We start from the raw sequence: 21615 nt of genomic DNA, 5'->3' as shown, positions 1-21615 counted from the left end.
ACACGTGATGCACCCATAACCTCGCCACTCCTCAAACGCCACGTCAGCAAAAGTATCACATGCGAGTACTTTTACTTGTACATCCCACGCTTTCCTGACGTGGCGTGGTCCCATTGGTTACGACCACGTGGAATCTGGCTTCTTCCAAAACTACAATCACATTTAAAAAACGAACTACCCATCAAGCCTTTGAATCGTTCGCTCTTTATATTCGCTGGATCTCGCTCTGATTGGCTTTTTCAGAAGGACAATTAAATAGCAGCCAGAATAAATATTTCTCGTCGCTTCTCTGGTAAGACCCGAAACCTAAAATTCTCCATTTCATCAATTAAATTCTTTTTTTTTTTTCTATTCAATTGTAGCAATTAATTAATTCTTCATTGCTGAGTCTGGAGAGCGTGATTGAACTGCGTTGCGTATTTGTTGATTTAGTTTAATTAAACAGGAAGTGTTGACTTTTGTTTTGAAAGCTTTTCTCCGCGAGTGAATTTGAATTTAGAGTTTCACTTATGTCAATGCGTTGAAGTTTGTGCGATCGGATCCTGATGTTTGTTTAAATTTGATTAATTTTCAGGTGGAGTGTGCGGAGTAGTTAGTTTTGATTCAATCTGGATAATTGAGTGCCAATGGGAAAAGGGAGCCAGAACACTGGTAAAAGAGGAAACTTTGGCGAGGAATCTTCGAATGAAGAAACTTTTCCTGCTTGGGCTAGAGATGTAAAAGAATGTGTAGAGAAGTACGGAGTGAATCCTGACATTGGACTGTCGGCTGGTGAAGTCGAGAAGCGCCGAGAGATCTATGGGTATAATGAATTGGAGAAACATGAGGGTACGTCGATTTTTCAACTGATTTTAGAACAGTTTAATGATACTTTAGTTAGGATTTTGTTAGTTGCTGCGGTTGTATCGTTTGTGTTAGCTTGGTATGATGGGGAGGAAGGGGGGGAGATGGAGATTACAGCATTTGTGGAGCCTTTGGTGATTTTCTTGATATTGATTGTTAATGCCATCGTGGGGATCTGGCAAGAGAGTAATGCCGAGAAAGCACTGGAGGCTTTGAAGGAGATTCAGTCAGAGCAGGCGACTGTTACTCGGGATGGGAAGAAGATTCCGAGTTTGCCTGCTAAGGAACTTGTTCCTGGGGATATTGTGGAGTTGAAGGTTGGTGATAAGGTGCCGGCAGATATGCGGCTTTTGAGATTGACAAGCTCGACTGTAAGGGTTGAGCAGGGTTCGTTGACTGGAGAGAGTGAAGCAGTGAGCAAGACTGTTAAGACCGTGCCAGAGAATTCAGATATTCAAGGAAAGAAATGCATGGTTTTTGCAGGAACCACTGTGGTGAATGGCACTTGTACTTGCTTGGTTACGAACACTGGTATGAACACAGAGATAGGTAAAGTGCATTCTCAGATACATGAAGCATCCCAGAATGGGGAAGATACTCCATTGAAGAAGAAGTTGAATCAGTTTGGAGAGGTTCTGACAATGATAATTGGAGTGATTTGTGCATTGGTTTGGCTTATTAATGTGAAATATTTTCTCACTTGGGAATATGTTGATGGTTGGCCTAGAAACTTCAAGTTCTCTTTTGAGAAGTGCACATATTATTTTGAGATTGCCGTGGCATTGGCTGTGGCTGCCATTCCAGAAGGTTTGCCAGCTGTTATCACAACTTGTTTGGCTTTGGGCACACGAAAGATGGCTCAAAAGAATGCACTTGTCAGGAAACTGCCTAGTGTTGAGACTCTTGGTTGTACAACTGTGATCTGTTCTGATAAAACAGGCACCTTGACTACCAATCAGATGGCCGTGACAAAGCTTGTAGCTGTGGGTTCTAGAGCTGGCACTCTTCGATCTTTTAATGTGCAAGGGACTACATATAATCCTTCTGATGGGAGAATAGAAGGCTGGCCTGTAGGTCGAATGGATGCAAATCTTCAAACAATTGCCAAGATTTCTGCTGTTTGCAATGATGCTGGTGTCGAGCAGTCTGGCAATCATTATGTTGCTAGCGGAATGCCCACTGAGGCAGCATTAAAGGTGAAATAACTTCCCATATATATGTGTGTGTATTGAAATTGCACTCTGCTGTTATTTAGTAAATGGTGTAAGCTGTTTGAATACTCTAAACTTAAATGAAAAACGGGCAATTAAGTTTTTAGTTTCAAATACAAGCATTTGCATATAGCTGTCTGCTATACAATTTCTTCCACTTTGCTAGATTTTTTGCCTTTCCTAGTGTAATGCATTGTTAAGGCTTCTTGTTCAATGAATCATTTGAAGTTTCTTCATATAGGTTATACATTGTAAGCACTCTGTTGCAAAGGGAAGTTCCTGCAGTATAGTTACTTATTTTAGTGTCTTCTTTTCCATATCAGGTGATGGTTGAAAAAATGGGATTTCCTGAAGGACTTAATCATGATTCATCTTCAAGTCCCGAGGATGTTTTACGTGCGTCACTTTATCTCAAGATCATATTTTTTTTCTTGTCATGATTTTTATTTTTCTATGTCTGAACACACTTTTTTTTTTCCTTTTGTGCGGCCTAAGGTTGTTGTCAACTATGGAATACATTAGAGCAGCGGTTTGCAACTCTTGAGTTTGACCGTGATCGGAAATCCATGGGAGTTCTTGTGAATTCCAGCTCAGGGAATAAGAAATTGCTAGTAAAGGTTTGTACATTGTTCAGCCACTCGGACTTTCTTTCATTTCCTCTCCCTGTACCTTTTATTATTATTTTAAAAAAATTTCCTTACCATATAAAAAGGTGAATCATTGAATTTCATTAAAAAAATTGCTAATATATCTGTGTTGGCAGCATTTTCATGATGCTTCTAAACATATTTGTTCTTTATTTTCTCCTTTCTAAGATATGTAATATGGTGTAATTTATCCTAGAGATGTAAATTCCCTTGGATAATAACTGTTTGCCCACTTCAGCAGTGTGAACTCATTCCCTTCTGATCCCACTTTCCTAGTAAATTGTGCTGGCAATACACATCCAATAACATTGCATAAATTTGCAAAATATACGATAGTGTGTATATTCAGACCTTCACTGTAGTTTGTTCACATTCTCTTTCCTAATAAAACAAAAATCCCAGTTAACCTTCTTTTTAACCTTAGTTTGCATGTTCTGAATCTAATAGATATTTTGCTTCCAAGGCCAGTTGGGAAGGGATGTAGAGATGGCAGACAAATTGGGATTCTTTACCTTACATGTTTCTTGGAATAGAAATCTGGCTTATATATTTCAGTGTTATACAGATTGCTCCTATAATGTTTAATAAATCTAGCTTTTTAGTTCGGTACCATCAGACTCCACTGTCTGATTATTGGGACCTTTAGTCTTTTTCACATTCTCTTCCATTTCTCTCTCTCTTGATATCTGTGAAATCTTGCAGGGTGCAGTGGAGAATTTGTTGGAGAGGAGCTCATTTGTTCAACTGCTTGATGGTTCTGTTGTAGAATTGGACCAATATTCAAGGGACCTTATTTTACAAAGTCTTCAAGAAATGTCATCAACCGCACTGCGTTGTCTGGGCTTTGCATACAAGGACGATCTTCGAGAGTTTGAGACATACGATGGAGATGAAGACCACCCAGCTCATCAGCTTTTACTCAATCCAACAAATTACTCTTCAATCGAAAGTAGACTTGTTTTTGTTGGCATGGTGGGCCTAAGGGTAAGTTGGTCCCATAGTCATTTTCATTTTTTCTGTCCTACTGTAATTGTGTTACTTTTTCTCCCAACCTTTTAGAGAACTTGACAAGTGTCATCTCATGATTGTGGTCACTAAGGATCCTCCTCGTGAAGAAGTTCGTCAAGCAATTGAGGATTGCAAAGCCGCTGGAATACGTGTCATGGTCATTACAGGGGACAACAAAAATACAGCTGAAGCTATCTGCCGAGAAATTGGTGTATTTGGAGCTCATGAAGATATCAGTTCACAAAGTATAACTGGAAAAGAATTTATGGATATCCACAATCAGAAAAACTATTTAAGACAAGATGGTGGGCTTCTGTTCTCCAGGGCTGAACCAAGGCATAAACAAGAAATAGTGAGGTTGCTCAAAGAGGATGGTGAAGTTGTTGCAATGACTGGAGATGGAGTGAACGATGCACCTGCATTGAAATTGGCTGATATAGGGGTAGCAATGGGCATTGCAGGGACAGAGGTATTTTTCTTCATTTCTACTCTTCATTTGGTACTTTGATTTGCCTCAAGTGATACATCACGATGGAGTCCATGCGGTAAAATGAATGCATGTGTTTGGATATTCACCTTTTCCTGTTGTGTTTGTTGTTGGACTATGTTTTTTAGATTTTGAGTTAACTTGAAAGTTGGTCTCCTGAATGAGCATGTGTTAATAGCCATTATAGGATCTAATGAAAAATTTATGTTCTCCCTCTTTATTTATAGTTAATTATTTATAGTCATTTACTTATTTTCATAAAGGAGTGCAGCTTTTGGTGCATTATAATATAGTAATCCTGGTTATTTTTTACCATCTTGTCTTTCAATCAACAACTTAAACCTTGTCCTCTTTTGCACCTTAGTAGACCATTCTAGTAACATGTCCATAATGCTGTTTTCAGGTTGCCAAGGAAGCCTCTGATATGGTATTAGCTGATGATAATTTTAGCACAATAGTTGCCGCTGTTGGTGAAGGCAGATCCATCTACGACAACATGAAGGCTTTTATTAGGTATGGTTTTTGCCATTTAGAAAACCACTGTTTGTGACTTGAATTGAATCTTGACAAAGCTATATTCTTTTTCTTACTGCTGTGATCTGAATTGCATATTCACTGATTTAAATTAAAATTTGCACTATGTTGTTTTATTTTTTTAATTTTTACCCCTTGCACTGCAGGTATATGATCTCCTCAAATATTGGCGAGGTTGCGTCTATATTCTTGACAGCTGCTTTGGGTATTCCAGAAGGCATGATACCCGTTCAGCTTCTCTGGGTAAATCTTGTTACCGATGGGCCCCCTGCAACAGCCTTAGGATTTAACCCTCCAGACAAGGATATAATGAAGAAGCCCCCTCGAAGAAGCGATGACTCATTGATCACTCCTTGGATTTTATTCCGCTATCTGGTATAAAAGCTAAATTATATTCCCATCCCTAAGACAGAAGTTTTCAAATATGTTGACTTTTTCATTCATTGTTTATAGTAGCTAACTTCATTCAAATCCTGTCACAGGTAATTGGATTCTATGTTGGGGTAGCTACGGTTGGTATATTTGTCATATGGTACACACATGACACATTCTTGGGCATTGATCTGAGTGGAGATGGCCACAGTCTCGTCACCTACAACCAACTTGCTAACTGGGGTCGCTGCCGTTCTTGGGAGAATTTTACAGCGTCACCATTTACAGCTGGCAATCAAGTTTTTAATTTTGATAAAGATCCATGCGAGTATTTCCAGTATGGGAAAGTTAAGGCAACAACTCTCTCCCTCTCTGTCTTGGTTGCCATTGAGATGTTCAATTCTCTGAATGCCCTCTCAGAGGACTCGAGTTTGTTGTCAATGCCCCCATGGGTGAATCCATGGCTACTTTTGGCCATGTCCATCTCATTCGGCCTGCACTTTTTGATCCTTTATGTACCTTTCTTTGCCAAAGTATTTGGAATTGTTCCTCTCAGTCTGAATGAATGGCTCTTGGTCTTGGCCGTTTCTTTACCAGTGATTCTAATAGATGAGGTACTCAAGTTCATTGGAAGATGTACAAGCGGGTGGCGGCATTCTAGGGCACATAGACCATCAACAAAGACAAAGGAAGAGTGAGGTGAGCACCCAATGGAGGATTGTAGTCGGCAAAGATTGATTATATTGGGAGTTCTTCAATCTTTGATTGCAATTGACTCTATTTAATTCTTGGTCCTCGCATCTAACCCTTGGTCCTTTTAAACTGGTAAGGGTTATATTGGACACCTGAAATTTGTTTAGATCGATCAAACAGGATCTGTAATAGTACAATCTACCTAGAATTTTGCAATATTAACAAGTTTTCAAAAAAAATTAGTTCTTTGCAAATATCTTCATTACCATGTCGGTGCCAGTGTAGACACGGTATATAGCTGCTAGCAAGCGTACACAAATCTAGCAATCCTGCTGTTGATAATGAGCGCAGTACCCTTTCATCGCTCCTGTAACCATAACTGCTGTTGAATTTGTCAAATGCTTAAAATGGAATAGGCTTTCTTGCATCTGCTTCAAACACAAACTTGACACTACTCAAAATTGCTCCAATTCAAACCAATTCAGAAATTACCGGACACTATCTGTAATTGTCAGAAATTTATTTAGTGAGTTTATGGTTGCTGCTATCAGATTTCAAATCTACACAATTTCAATAGGGATGTACAACAGAGAGAAACTGAGGCAGTGAAGTTTGGAATGTTAAGGCCTGTATCATTAGAAACTTGGATGCCAAGCTTCGTTGCCTCAGCTTCTATCTGTTGTACATTCCCATTGAAACAATGTAGATTTGAAATCTGATAACAGCAACCATAATCCCACCAAACAAATTTCTGACACTAGCTCCAAGTTGCCCAATCTCATGCCATGTTGCTTAGAGACGACCAAGAGGAGGACACTATTTGCTTGCATTTTCTTTTAAATGAGTTTATATCACAAAACTAGAAATTCGAACAATCTCAAACCAAATCTGATTATTCAAAATTCCCAGAGATTATTTGTTGAAACTTGGACTATAGTTCCATTAATGACGAAGCAGCAAGATATCAAATGAACCAGCAGTGTTTATACCAAGAAGCTTCACAACGATCTATCGTTAATTCTACTCAAAATCATAGGGGTAATTAACGTTACAAAATGAAAACACCATTAACAAATTAAACCAAGATTCCCATTTAACCAGAAAGAAAACGCACAAGTCCTAACCCTAGAAACAGAACCACAAAAGCTTCTTGACAGCAAGACTTCTCTCTTTACAACCATCACAAACAAGCGATACCAACTTCTTTAACCACCAAACCCATAGAGAGTCCTGCCCTGCCTCTTGAGCGCGTACACGACGTCCATCGCCGTCACAGTCTTCCTCCGAGCGTGCTCAGTGTAAGTCACGGCGTCGCGGATGACGTTCTCCAAAAAGATCTTCAGAACGCCACGTGTCTCCTCGTAGATCAACCCACTGATACGCTTCACCCCACCCCGACGAGCCAGACGCCGGATTGCGGGCTTTGTGATTCCCTGAATGTTATCGCGAAGAACCTTACGGTGACGCTTTGCTCCTCCCTTTCCCAACCCCTTGCCTCCCTTCCCACGCCCCGACATAATTTTTCTACTGCAGCACAAAAATGCCAAGTTTAAACAAATTCAATTCAAACAACACTAAACCCAGAAGCAAAAAATAAAAAAATAATTCGAATTTGAAATGAACGAAAAGAGTTACCTCTGATATTGCGTGTCTGATGAATAAATCAAGAGTGATTCGTGACAATTTTACTTTTTTGTTTCTTGCTTCGTGGGTTTCTGTGTGTAATCTCGAGGGGCATTTATAGAGAAATGTAAGGACGTGGAGTTATGGGGCTCGATCCGTGTTTTTGTCTTTAGATTAGGTTTGGCCCGTCGATGGGTGTGAAGTGGACGGTCAGATTGCGGGGGTGTTTTTGATTCACGAGGATTGATGACGTGGACGAGATGAGCGGTTCGGAATTTTAGCGGTTCTTTTGTGTTTCGACTTTTTCTTTTTTCGGAAGTGGGAAAAACTGCGCGGCATTACACAACTTGGCGTGGCGCCTACTGATTTGAGGATTTGAGATCCGGTTTAAGTCCCTGAATCCGATCCATATCCGGGATCGAAATGAATAGCAAGAGTTAAATCAGCAATCATGTTTGTCAACTGGAGTCATATTAAAATTACTGATGAATTGCTAGTTGCTATTAAGACGTGAGTATTTGGGCTGGCACAGATTCAAAGGAATTTATTAGTATCGTAATACATTATAAATCTGGAATACCAGGTATGTATCCTAATAATGTGATATTTGATAGAATTATCTCATTAACAATAATGTAAGAAATAAAACATTATCTAAAATATGACAATTTTTTATTAGTCAAACTTTATTTAACCTAGAAACTATTTTTCTCTACTTATATAGGCAAGGTTCAGACCTCAAACTTCATATTTTTAATACAATTAATTAATTATAGTGATATTTTAAGTATACGATATCTCATCATTAAAAATTATTAAGGACAATGATTCTCTCTTAGTTTTTTTCCCCTCCTCTCTTAGTCTCTTCTTGTTAAATAATTAGTTAACATTGAGTTTTAAATTTTAATATTGGTAATCAATTTAATTTTTTTTACTTATAATTAAGTCATTTTTTTTAATTGGATTTTGGAAAAAAGAGAGATTTGAAGAGAAAAAAAAAATAGGAGAGGATCCTAATCTAATTGTTAAAAGTACTTAAAGCACCATGCAATATATGAACACATACCACATAGTATTATAATTGAGTAACTTTAACTTAAAAATTTTATTATTAAAATATTTAATAAATACTTTATTGTGGTTTAGGAGTTAAATTAATTTTATCTCATAAAATATGTTTATTATTTTAATAAAAACTATTAATTAAAGATTATATTTACCACAAAAACGTTTATTTTATATGTCAATAGTCAGTACCAGACAGGGTATAAGAATTTGAGTTTGCAGCACAAATTGGCGCCGTTTCAACTTTCAACCGTGTGTTATTCACGACGCCGTTTCATCCTATCCCAGAAATCAATTTTTCTTGTAGAAAACTCCTTGACTTAAACCCTAACAAAACCGCTAACACAGACACAAGTCCGGTTCTCAATCCATCTCCAAACATGGGGTTCTTCGACCTCAACATTCCCTACGTCGAATCTCCGCCGTCGAATGCCACAACTCACAAAAACGCACGTGTGAAAATCGTGATTAAGGCGATGGAGCTAGGCTACACCGGAGTTGCCTACAACCGTACGATGAAGGGCGTGATGTCAGATCGCGACCGTTGCTCGATTCCCCTCCTAACCCTCGCCGCTCTATTGAAACTCGCCCCCTCTCTCTCTGCCTCCGTCAACTTCCACCGTGACCTCCTCGGCGTCCCACGCTGCTCTCCCTTCCGCCAGTACACGCGCCTCACCGTCTTTGCCGACACTATCGCTCAGTGTCAGGTGTTGAACTCCGGAAATCCCGTTCTCAAAACCTACGATTTGGTCGCTGTTCGGCCGTTAAACCAGAGCGCGTTTGATCACGCTTGTGAGAAAGCCGAGGTATGCAAAATTTACTTTTCTTTTTTCTTTTTTTTCCCCCTAATCCTCTAATTTTATTTATTTTATGGTTCATATATATATACATATATGTTGGTTTGTTTAATTAAAATTGTTGTAGGTGGATATAATTTCGATTAATTTCGCAGAGAAGTTGCCATTCAGATTGAAGCTGCCGATGATTAAAGCTGCTATTGAGGTATTGTTCTTGGCTTGATTTTGTTTCTGTTTTTGGTGTGTGTGTTTTTGTCTGCTCTCCATTGAAGGGTTGCTGTCATTTTGGCAATGCAGCGTGGAGTTTATTTTGAACTCACTTACTCAGATCTTATCCTTGATGTTCAATTAAGGAGGCAAATGATATCCAATGCCAAGGTGAGAATCGTATTTTTATTAAATACATAGCTGTATAATTGTTACACACTTTAGTTATCATCTTTGCTGCCGCCTGTTGTGTAAACTTATAGATTTTGTGAAAGCTCAGATTGTTATGTTCTTGTAAAATGGATTAAGATTATTAGAATAATTGTTAATTTGATAGTTGCATGCATCAACTTATCATCCAAGCTAAATAATGTCCAGTTACTGGTTGATTGGACTCGAGGAAAGAATCTAATTCTCTCAAGTGGTGCCTCCTCTGTTACCGAACTTAGAGGTCCATATGATGTTGCAAACTTGTCATCATTGCTTGGGATCTCTATGGAACGAGCTAAAGCAGCTGTTTCCAAAAATTGTAGGTATGGGCAACTTAGAAAAATCTTGCATCAGGAGATATAGTTAGCTTTTCTAATGTTCGGAAATGTTTTTGTGATGTTTGCAGGGCTGTTATAAGTAATGCTTTAAGGAAAAAACACTTTCACAAGGAGACCATCAGGGTTGAACCAATATCGTCTGGTGAACAATTTGACTCCAAGGAGCCTAGGTCTGGGGACTGGCTTAAGTGGGACCCGATATCTAGTGGTGAAGGTGATTTGCAACTGGATGATATGGCAGAGTCCTTTACTGCCTCCACTAAAGTATCCAAAACTGTCAAAACCATTAATTTTGCTTCTGTTATTGACAGCATTCCATCACACAGCTTTCGAGTAAATGATTTGATATATGGAACTCAGGCTGTGTCACACTCACGAGATAGTGGTAAGAGTAATTTATTTGTTGCTGGGGCAAATGAGAAATCTGGTGCATCCCATGGAGTGTCTGAAAATTGGAGAAGGCTTGATATTCTTCATGAAACTGATCAGAATTCATTACATAATGCTCCATTGAACAATCAATCATCTAGCTGTGAAAATAATCGGGAGTTAGATTCACCAAGTGCTTTCCCAGAAACTATAATTAATACTGAGGACGTTGAACCTCAACCAACCATAATTGAGGAGGATGATGTGGCAGAAATATCATTTACTGCCAAAGAAACAGAAAGGGATGATCAGAATACAAAACATGGCATATCTAGTCATGCAGTAGATCTTGTCTTATCAAAAGAAATTGTCAAATGTCCGGCTTTGACTAGTGAAATTGAGTTGGGTGCTGCTTGTAATGTAGATAATAAGTTAGAAGGGGACACTTTACCTGATACATTTCATTCTTCTGCTTGTCATAATGAAGAATCTAAGACTGCAGAGAGTTCTGATGCAGATTTTGGTTCCCAAAATGTTGCTATGGGTGAAGTTGGAATGAAGATAGATATAAAGGATCAAGAAGATGCATCTGTGGCCTTGGATAATGTGTCTTCAACAGACAATGTTATTGAACGCGAACATTTCAGGGAACTTGTAGATGTTGTATCTGGTCAAAATCTCCTTCAGGGGTCTCATAATGAGATGGATAATAAAAATGGCACCACATTTGCAAATCATGAGACAGAGATGACAATGGAAGAACTACGGGATGGAGAACAACTGAGGGAACCAGGAGATGGTAGACTTCTAGCAGATAAGATTTCCATTCAGGAGTCATGCACTGAGATGATAGTTAAAGATGACTCTTCAGTTGCAAATCATGAAGCGTGTGAGGAGGTCACGGTGGAAAAGCAAAAAAATGGAGTGCAATTCAGGGAACCAGGTGAAAGACTCATCACCGGTCAGAATCTGTTTTTGGATTCTTCCAAAGATTTTAGTGTCAAAGAGAACTCCTCTGATGCCAATCAAGAGGGCCTAGATGATGCAAAAATGGAAGAGCAAATTCATGGAGAAGCTGATAGTGAAACTGATCATCCAACATTGGTTCCATGTGTATCTGGTAAATATTAGTTCTTAAAAAGTTTGTTTTAACAATATTGAAACTTCATTACTTTTGGAAGTTTTTCTTCTTTTGGACGATGTCTTGACAAAATCTGTTAACAGGCTCTTGATATAACAAGGCTCAGTTGTCCACTTGGTTTTTTGTGGCAAAGGATGATTCATACAATTCTATTTTTCATTTAATCATATTCTTGTAACCAACAACTTATTATTTCCCTCCCCTTTTTAATGCAGAGAAAGTCAGAGCAAAGCGAAGGATGCAATGTCGAGCTCTTTTGTTTCCTCTAAAGAGAATGTTAAACCCTTTATCTTTTAAGAGAAAAGCTCGTAAGTTTAAATATACGATCACAAAAATGTAAAAGTCTTTTCCTAAATTTTAAATTTGTTAGAGGCATATGTAAATTAGTTGAGTGTAGATTAGAACTAGTTTTTTCAGTTGTACAAGTACCTACCTTTCGCATTGAAGGGTGATCAAGTTTTGTTTTTAAATTGTATTCTTCTCATCAAATTTTCCCGTCTGTCTTATGATCTGATAGGTACCGTGCCTATTGGTACAAGTTACAAAATTCAAGCTATTGACTGGAATATATTTTACTTGGTGTGTCTTTCTTTTCTGAAAAATAGAAACATGGTGCTTGACAGGGTGGATGGTGTCCCTAGCTGGTTAGAGTTTCAAAAGGTTACTTACAGAATATGAGGGATAATTGTTACTTTTTTCTTAGAATCTCGAGATGCTATGTTTTGTAATTTACAGAGCATGCTTTTTTTCTCAGCAAGCCAGGTTTTTGCACCTTAGGTAAGCTTTTTAAGTGGAGTTATTCCTTATGATAGCTGCTTCTTTATTTATTAAGAAGACAGGTACTTTTACTTATTGCCAAGAAGCTTCGTTAGTTCCATTAATTGATTCCTGGGAGCTTTATGAATGTAATAGGAACGGAAATGGCCCTACAAAATATTGCTGCTCATGTGCAAGCTATACATATTAGGTTTAATTAAAAAAACTGTGTTCTCCGAAAGTGGTGTTATTATGATGGCAACCAAGTGGATGTTGATGCATTTTTGCTTGATGAACCAGCCACGCCTACATTAAGAAACTTACTTTTCCAAATTAGTAGGGGTTAGGTGTTGCATAGGGATTCGGCTCCTTGTCTTGCAATCAGATTACTATAGAATCATTGTTGTAAAAGTTTATGCATGAAATTGGGTTAGCACATCCAAGTGACTTAGAGGCTAGGCATCCCATTCCGTCCACTGCTATTTGTTTTGTTTTTGAGTACTGACAAATTTAGTCAAAGAGTGTTGTAGTCTAATTCGGTACAGTGATAGCATAGTCTGGACTCTCGAGTTCATCGAGCTAAATGTGGAGAAATGAGTTTACTGACCTAAATTTGCGTCGAATTAAGGCGAATTCTACTCAATTTTATAAAGAGAAAACTGCTATCCCCTGGTATGGAATGGAGAGGGTTGGTTTCTCGCATTCCAAAACATTGAAGTAAATCGAAATCAAATTCTTGATAAAAAATTTTGTGGCTACATCATCGAGTTCCAGACATTTTGGCAGCTCCTAAATTTCAAACGTACTCTACATGTGCAGTAGGGCAGTAGCACTAAAAGAGAAAAAAGAGGAGGTAAAAAAAAAAAACAAAAATCAAGAGATCATTTTATAATTAGTTGTAGTGGGAGGGCGGGGGAGACCCACAGCCAGACCCAGCCGACACAAGACCAAACATGGCCGCCCTCCCCATCTCTAGGGGCTGCTGTAAGAGCAATAGCCTTTAACTAAAGTCTAAGTAAATTTTTTAAGGAAAAAAAAAAAGAAAAAGAAAAAGATTCAGATGCTAGTTAGTTCCATCTTGTGTCTACTCTTCATCATTTTTACAGTATTATTATACATATAAGCTTTGTTTCATCATCATTAAGAGACATGAGCGGCCAAATGATCATCAAAAAGTATGATTTTCTGATTTTATCAACCAGGGTGTTTCTTTGTGCTTTGTGGGGGCTTTATAAAGCCAAACGAACACTTTAAATAATCTTCAAAAAGACCATGGAAAATGTGCTTTACTGATCTTTTACCGTGCAAGTAATGCACATCTTAAGATCAAAAGGATATATTACAAAATACAAACTATAAGAACCGCAATTTCTCATACAATTATTGTGTACTTTTTCCCTTTTTCATTGAGAGTTGCGTTGAATCATAGAGATAAACAGCCTTTCTTACTGACATCAGCTATAGAGAAAAATCTTGGGTGCCTCCCCCCCCGTCTTTTTTTTAGCATACCGTTCATCGTCACATCAGCATTACATAGGTATAATTTTTTTGTCACATGTTTTAAATCTGGTTAGACATTATAAGTGTTGTGGTGATTGCTTAGAGAAAAAAAAGCTTAAAAAAAAGTATAATTATGAAGTAAAAGCTGATAGTATATAGAAAAAAAAACATTATGTATTTTAAATAATAACTTTAACATATATTATATTATAAATTTTTCATTGTACAAATATAGTTCACTCAAATAGTTTAGTGTTGTAGGTTTAGTTACACAACCATAATACCAAATAGTGTCATTCAACAAAAAAATATTGTGATACAAATTGTCAATGGCAAAAAACTTATGGCCGTGTATCCTTGGAGCGGATGCATGACAGCACATCCATGATCTATCTACGATGCCATTAATACATGAGGAAGTTTTTATAATTAGAACAAAATTTTTAAGTTTTTTAAAATTGCCCTCTCTGATTTTTTTTCTATCATTATTAGCCAAACCTCAAACTTTTAGGACGAAAATATATTCACCAATCTCAATAAATCAATAAAACTAATTCCACTTTCAACAAATCTCCAAACCTCACCACTATTAGCAAATTATTGTGGATGTTGTCGTGAATATTGTTTTTTAATATTGCAATTCATAAAATACTTATTTTGAGTTGATAAATAACAAAAAAACCAAAAAAAAATCATTCAAAACAAATAATTTTGAGTGAAAATGAAGTAGAGGAAAAACCTAGAAAATGTATAACGAACACAAACATTATTTCAAACACCAAAATAATATAAAAACCTCACACACATTTTATTCAATACTTTATGTGCAACAATTAACCTAAAACTATATTTAGCATAATTTGTCATTCTTTCACCAATACAAACCTAACACACTATTTTTTTTGCCAATACAAACCGAGTACACTATTTTTCACCAACGATTTCTATAAAACAGCTATTCAATTTCACAAAACACGCTGTCATTATTGATTAGAGAAGCTGTCATTGAATTAAGGGTGTGGGAAGTGGGCGACTAAAGCTTCCGCTGTCGCCGATGTTCCATATCTGTACCACTAATGATTTCAAGACTTTAGAGTTTTGCTCGTTCATTGGGGGCTTGAGAGAGATGGAACTTGGTTTGTTGACAAGGGTAAACGTGTTCAAAAAATTTGTATTTAGTTGGTTGTGATTAAAAAAAGAAAAAGAAAAGTAAGAATGACTAGTTTTGAAAAACCTAAAAAAAATTTGGGTGGGTTATGTAAATTTTCCTAGTAAGGACATAAAGATCTAGAGCATATCATACGGCAAGAAATTACTCGCAAGCAAGTTGGCCTTCGATGTCAAAAAGGAGCGGGGGAGAGTGGAAAATCTACAGTAAAAACGTAAAATTACTGTTATCCACCAAAATTTGTCTCTCGCTTCATTTGGAAGATGTGCCTGCACTTGATTACTGTTATTATTGAAGTCGAATGAATTTTCATTTGATATTTTTGTCTCCTTTGGTGCGTTATACAGCACTGCAAGAAGAACCTTTTTGGTTTACAACGTGAGAAATTGTTCATCTGCCGATATACTGATTCTATGAAGCCCACCCACAGCTACACTCAGTACGAGTAAAGCTCACTTTGTTGGCCCTCTCACTCTGTTTTAAATAAACAAACCAAGCTTTATTCTTGGTAAAAGGGCTACCTCCACTAGGTGTACTCGGGCAGCTTTTACTTTGTTAAGAGGTATAATAGTCTCCCACAAAATATTATAGGGATAGCAAACACCCATCATGAATATAGAAATTTAGGCTGCGTTATAACATAAATGACAAAATATGCACTAATTTTTCTTTAGCAGCATGTTCAGTCATTCACTTTTGGCTTGAGGACTATTGTTTATTAGCCTACATATACTTGGTAATCTGATGATTCTGTTCCGAACTACAAGTCACAGCACATCAGTCTCAAATAAACCCTGAATCATTCCATAGCAAATACTCTGTTCGAATTACCGAAGAGCTTTGCGATATGATATGGTCATATAAAGGTTATAAGCTTGCAAGTTCTCAATTTATAATAATAGTTCAAGTCAAACTATATTTACACAAACTAGTTTAAGTAAACGAATACTTAAACTCGAATCATGGTAGCAAGAAACAACAAGCACTCTAGAATTAGCACACTATCACACTAAATACTTCAACATAAGAATTCTTTTTTTTTTTTAATTTTTATTTTTAAAGATTAAGAAAATATATTTGGTGCTGAAACTGAATCAAGATAATTGATCCAGTTGTCTTCGTCTTCCTCTCCAGCAACACGGTTCCATTGAACTTCAGAATTCTTCTCAATCTCTTCATTTCTCGCAAATCGCCCTCTTATGCGTGGCCTGCTATCTGCCAATGTTTTCCTGCACGCATACTGCATATGCAAAGAGAAAAATTATATCAATTAAGCAGTAATCTTATCACACCAACTACGGAAGGGGATATGACTTACAGTTGTTTACTTCATTGACACCCTTGCTTATTTCATCAAAAGCATATCTACAATAAACTACCAGTGTGGATGGTACGGTATCTTCTACTCTCCATTAAAAATTTTTAATCTTTCGTTTCACTCAAATTTCCTAGTATTATTCATAATGTATCTTCAGTTAGAAAACTTGGGTGTCTAAAACCAAAAACTTATTAAGTACTGCGGTCAATTCTTATATCTGTCAAGTCCAACTTTGTGCTCGTGATTAAAAGCCATAGCCCACTAAAATTAAATGATAAGACAAGTGAGCATGAAATCCAAATTCACGGAGTTTCAAACATTCATTTAGCGGCCGTGTGCATGATATCAATCATTAATCATATGAAGCATTGCTTCTCGACCAGAACACTCCCATCAATGAGTCTTTTATATTGTCATTATCATGCCTGCTTGAAATGAAATGATTACGACTTGTTGATCACGAGCTTTAATCATCTTCGTGTTAAATTAACTAGGATGCGAATTATTATAACATATGGTTAGCGTGTTAATTAAAAAGAATAAAGACCTTAATTCTCTTGTTGAAGTTCCTCTGAGTTCTCTTGCTTCTATATCTTTCAATTCTCTCCTTCTTCTCCTCTGGGCTATATGGACACGCCCTGTTCATCCCTTCGATGATCATGCTACTTTCACTAGCCAGTGGGCTCCCTGATAACCTTTGACCGTAATGCCCCATGTTGATTCCCTGCACCCACCAAATTACCATATTATAAACCCCTCATTAATTAAATATTGAATAATATAATTATCCATGCACAACGAAATACAAAAATAATGCATCTATACGTACATCATACATATGTACAGTAACTATGTGTGATAGTGCAACAGTACTGTGTGATACAAAACAGCTACCGTCAGGTACAACTGACCACCTCAGTCTCCGTTAAAAATTATAAATTCTCGGTTGCGCACAAGTTTTTCATTTCATTATGAACAACTATGGTATGTAATTAATCTGAGAACTTAGAGTTTTCAATCGGAAAGTGGGAAACATTACTACAGCGTGTGTATTATTAAAGACAAAGAATGCAAGCAATTGGGCTTACATGCAAGTCACCGGTGCTAAAAACCCTTCTGACAGGGCTGGTGTCCATGTCGAGAAACTCATTAGCTGACATGAAAGGAGGAACCCCACTATTATTCTGAAGCGACTGGCTGCTGGTACTCCTCTGCATCAAAGTCGGCTGCTGACTCGGCGAACCGTAGCTGCTGCAGCCGCTAGTGCTGCTGCTGTGAGCCATGTACAGTGGGGACTCGAGCTCAGCGACGGCGAGTCGTTGGTGATGATAATCGGGAGGAGCAAGTAAGGCATGGGGTGGCAGTGGGAGAGGCACTGCCAAGGATATTGATGAAGGGAAATGTGAGGGCGCGGGCACTACGTCGTCGTAGGACGTGGAGTACGTGTTGTGACAGTCTGAGGCGCGTGGGAAAGGATACATGTCGAAAGGCGCGTGTTAGAAAGAGGAGTTTTGAGTGAAAAGAGGTATTTACGGTGAGAGAAGAAGTGAATGACGAATGAGGGCGGGGAGCGTGTATTTATTATGCACGAAAGACGGGAAAAAGAAGCAAAAGAGGCGAAACAGTTTTGATGACGTGGAAGATGACGTCATCTGTCAAGGGAGAATGGGAGGCGGTGCTGTGGCGTTGACTTGTGTATTCCCTCAGACCAGACTGGACGTTTGATTTGATGGTATTCGGCCCCTTTTCCAGCTCCCACTTCACCAAATGGTTATTTCAAATACATTTTATTTTATTTTATTTCATTCATTATTTTTTTTGGTGATGATTTGATAATACAAATAAAACTCAAAATAACTTAAATTCAAGTTCTTGAGTTTCTGTTTAATATAACCTTTAAGTAAAAATGTTCTTTATTAAATGATTTAGAAACAAGCATCTTATAGTTTTGAAAATATTTTAAGTATATTTTACGGGAATTAGTTGATTCAGCTCATATAATCTTTTTTTAGCATCATCGAGATACTCTTAAAACAAGATTTTAACCATATCGACACTAAAAATATCAAAAGACTCATTAAATGAGATTTTTTAAGTGAAATTATTTTATTTTCTCTTCAAATAATATAATATTATTTTTATACCATGATTATTGAAGAGACATAAATACTATAACAACATATTGAAAATGTAGAGAAGAAATTGATTAGAATGATGTAAGGTTGTTATATTTGAATAGTCATTTGAGAGAGAGCTTAATTTTTTACTCTTCTATTTACCATATAAACAAATAAACAAACAATTGAAAGGTAAAATTAGGTTTTTTTTTTCATAATGCTCTTACAGTAAATAGAAAGATTTGAGGAATTCAGTTTATATTCATAGAACTTTTTTGGAAAAAAAAAATTTTTTTAGAGAGCTCTAATTTTAGAATTTAAAACTTCTCTAATCATTTTAAAAGCACTCTTCAACATTGGATTATACTAAAATATTAACTAGCCTCTCTCTCTCTCTCTCTCTCTATATATATATATAGTAGTTTTCTGGTCCGGGATCATAAAGTGCGGGAAACGTCTGGGAAAACTTTAAAACTTAAAACGTTTAAACCGCACGGTTTATGCATTTTCCCGAACATTTTCGCACTATAAAATTTCGGATTTGAACATTTATGTATGTATGTGTATATATGTATATACATACATGAATCTTTATAAATTAACACTTGATAAATTAATAATATCTATTATATAATGGCAAACCCTAACATACATTTAATGTATGGTACACCACTCACATAAACAATGAGTGGATCCTACACTACTCACTGTTCATGTGAGTGGTTGTAACATACATTAAATGTATGTTAGAGGGATCCATTATATAATAAATTTTCACAATCCCAACTTGGGCCAATGGATTAAATTAATAATTTCGATAAAATAATAAGTTAATAATTTTCTAAAAAAATCTTATATAAGTTTGTGGTCTCATTCAAATCATAAATTAATATTTTGCTGAAATTACAAATTTAGTTGATTATGATATTTTAGTGACATAAAATTGTTACTTATTTACATAAAATATGATTTTATTATTAATTTTTTTCTTAAAATTCAAATTTGGTTAGATCTCATCTTTTCTTTTTCTTATTGCATTTAGAAGCTCAATAAGAAATTATGAAATGGTGTTGATGTATGTTAATTGAATTGTAAATAACTCTGTAAATTAATAAATTATTAGTTTATTGATTAATTAATAAATTAATAAATTATCGATTATTTAATTTCTCTTTTAATTAATGAATTTTATATGTGCTTGGCCAAGTTGGTTTTGTTTGCCTTTAGATATATTGATAATAATCCCATTAGCAGACACAAAAGTTAAAAGATTCTCACGAAAATCTCACCTTTGGAGACAAGCTTGTTATAAGAAACTCTATTTTATAGTTTTTTGTTTTTTGAACGGACTCTGTTTTGTGGAACCAAATTGACAAGTTTCACACTTGGAAATTCGGTCAAACAATGAAGAAGCATGCAAGAATTATAAGCACTTTTCAACGTGGTCCTATGGAATTTTCTTTTTGTGTTATGCTAAAATATTTCTCCAGAAATCATATCAAAAAATCATATCCAGCTTCAACTTGCATTCTGACAACAAAAGAAAGATAAGTCCCCACATTTACATTACTCAGTTCCACAAGAGAGTGAGAGAATTACTGAAAATATTTTTATAACACAAACCCCCATGTGAAGAGCATAATAGTTTCAATCATTTTATTATAGGTTAGGGATGATTACTTTTATCATTAAAAAAAAAAAACAGAATTATAGACATAATTATTATTAGAACAATACAATGGATAATATACTCTTCTAGTTAGGAAAGATTTAGAAGTTGGATTTTGACCCCATCACCATTATTAATCATAACTTTTACATGCTATCCCACTGATTTCCTATTTTGGCTTCCCCGAAAATATAACAAGTGCTAGAGCTTTAGTATCAATTTTTGCACGTCAATTATAAGTTCTTAAGATCCCTAGTGAGCTTAGTTACTTTAATTTATAAAATTTCTTTAGGCGATTTGACAGGTTTGGAAATTTAAATCCGGTTTAGTTGCCATCAAACAATAGTCTTTTAAAGAAAGAAAGTTCTTAGAACTATTTCAAGTTTAATCGGGGGCTCTTTCTATAGCGATGGCTAAGAAAAACGCGTTTATTATCCATCATAACATACTAGTCTTCTTATACCTATCGATCGAATTCGTTTCAAAAATTTTCTCCGTGACATTCATTTCTGACACGAATCATCCATGCATCTTATGATCGATCAAGCAATGAACACCGCATACTTCTTGCCTGGCCTTTAAGCCTACACAAATTCTTGACCTACAATCAACTTGACACAAGGCCATGAATTGCTTGACTTAAAATTTCCCATGATGATTTTCACTTTGAATTTTATTTTCTGAAACTTGATCGCATATATGAATTTGGGGGGACCTCAACAGCATCTTCTCAGTAGGACCCTTAGAATCATCTATATCGTTTCAAAAAGGAGTATCATGATCTTTTTCCACATTGATGATCAGAAGAAGAAATTGATAGCCATTAAGACTTTTGATGCATAATGTAACTAAGAGGATTCGACGTTTCGATCTTCGGTTGGTGAATAACTAGGTCGCAGTCGATTTAAACTAATGGGGAACGAAATATTTGTAATTTGGCAACAATAATGTCCACAATGCTTAGTCACTCAACAGAAGCACACGTATATGTCTCTCTGTGTGTGTGTGTGTTTTTTTTGTTCTTTTGTGCAACAATATTTAGCAATCGCACCCACGTAATGTTAACAGTGTTCTTTATACCAACTTGTTATATCTTGTCTCCGAGGCACTTGGTTTTCCTCTAGTTGTATAATTACTTGATGAAATTAATATAAGCAATACTTCTGCATTCCGTGCGGGAAAAACCAACTCAAAATCTTAAGCTAATAGTTTGATTATGAATGCTATACAGTTTTAATAAAATCGAAGAGAGAACAATATAAAGATTTTATTTTTAGGATTTGTTTTCTATATAATGTGGTAGCAATGTTATTAGATTAGCTTTTCTAACTTAGGGGCTTAGTTGTGATTTATTTATAAGTTGTATTATAGTTTTAATAATTAAACTCTTTGATTGTCTCTGCTTTGAGATATTTTTATCATTTTTATGCTTTTTTTTCCATTAAATACTTCCGTCCGACTGCATTAACTCTAAAAGAGCTATGCATACTTTTCAAATAATAATTAATCTAAATGAAAAGGGCATTTTTTGAGTAAATAATG

General features: G+C 36.2%; 4 protein-coding genes across 4 annotated transcripts; 2 read left to right on the top strand and 2 right to left on the bottom strand.

Annotated features, from left to right (window-relative positions):
- The first annotated feature begins 197 nt into the window (after positions 1–197).
- On the top strand, positions 198–6034 carry LOC18034171 (calcium-transporting ATPase 1, endoplasmic reticulum-type). The gene is made up of 9 exons (XM_006424653.2): positions 198–292; positions 575–2039; positions 2378–2450; positions 2550–2671; positions 3404–3685; positions 3801–4178; positions 4600–4709; positions 4877–5105; positions 5213–6034. Exons 2-9 carry the CDS (start codon positions 627–629, stop codon positions 5798–5800), a joined length of 3195 nt encoding a protein of 1064 aa, XP_006424716.1. The 5' UTR covers positions 198–292; positions 575–626; the 3' UTR covers positions 5801–6034.
- Positions 6035–6757: 723 nt separating this feature from the next.
- Positions 6758–7537, bottom strand: LOC18033850 (histone H4). The gene is made up of 2 exons (XM_006424651.2): positions 7431–7537; positions 6758–7322 (listed from the first exon to the last, which is right to left on the bottom strand). The coding sequence occupies exon 2, from the start codon at positions 7310–7312 to the stop codon at positions 7001–7003; it is 312 nt and encodes a 103-aa protein (XP_006424714.1). The 5' UTR covers positions 7313–7322; positions 7431–7537; the 3' UTR covers positions 6758–7000.
- Positions 7538–8713: 1176 nt separating this feature from the next.
- On the top strand, positions 8714–12103 carry LOC18033631. Its single transcript, XM_006424650.2, has 6 exons — positions 8714–9289; positions 9408–9485; positions 9578–9658; positions 9866–10020; positions 10104–11524; positions 11761–12103. Exons 1-6 carry the CDS (start codon positions 8864–8866, stop codon positions 11883–11885), a joined length of 2286 nt encoding a protein of 761 aa, XP_006424713.1. The 5' UTR covers positions 8714–8863; the 3' UTR covers positions 11886–12103.
- Positions 12104–16032: 3929 nt separating this feature from the next.
- On the bottom strand, positions 16033–17815 carry LOC18033881 (putative zinc finger protein CONSTANS-LIKE 11). Its single transcript, XM_006424649.2, has 3 exons — positions 17376–17815; positions 16835–17011; positions 16033–16209 (listed from the first exon to the last, which is right to left on the bottom strand). Exons 1-3 carry the CDS (start codon positions 17766–17768, stop codon positions 16033–16035), a joined length of 747 nt encoding a protein of 248 aa, XP_006424712.1. The 5' UTR covers positions 17769–17815.
- Positions 17816–21615: the final 3800 nt, after the last annotated feature.

Source organism: Citrus clementina, unplaced genomic scaffold (genome assembly GCF_000493195.1).
Source record: "Citrus clementina cultivar Clemenules unplaced genomic scaffold, Citrus_clementina_v1.0 scaffold_8, whole genome shotgun sequence".
NCBI lineage: Eukaryota > Viridiplantae > Streptophyta > Magnoliopsida > Sapindales > Rutaceae > Citrus > Citrus x clementina.
This window is presented reverse-complemented; position numbering and strand designations above follow the sequence as displayed.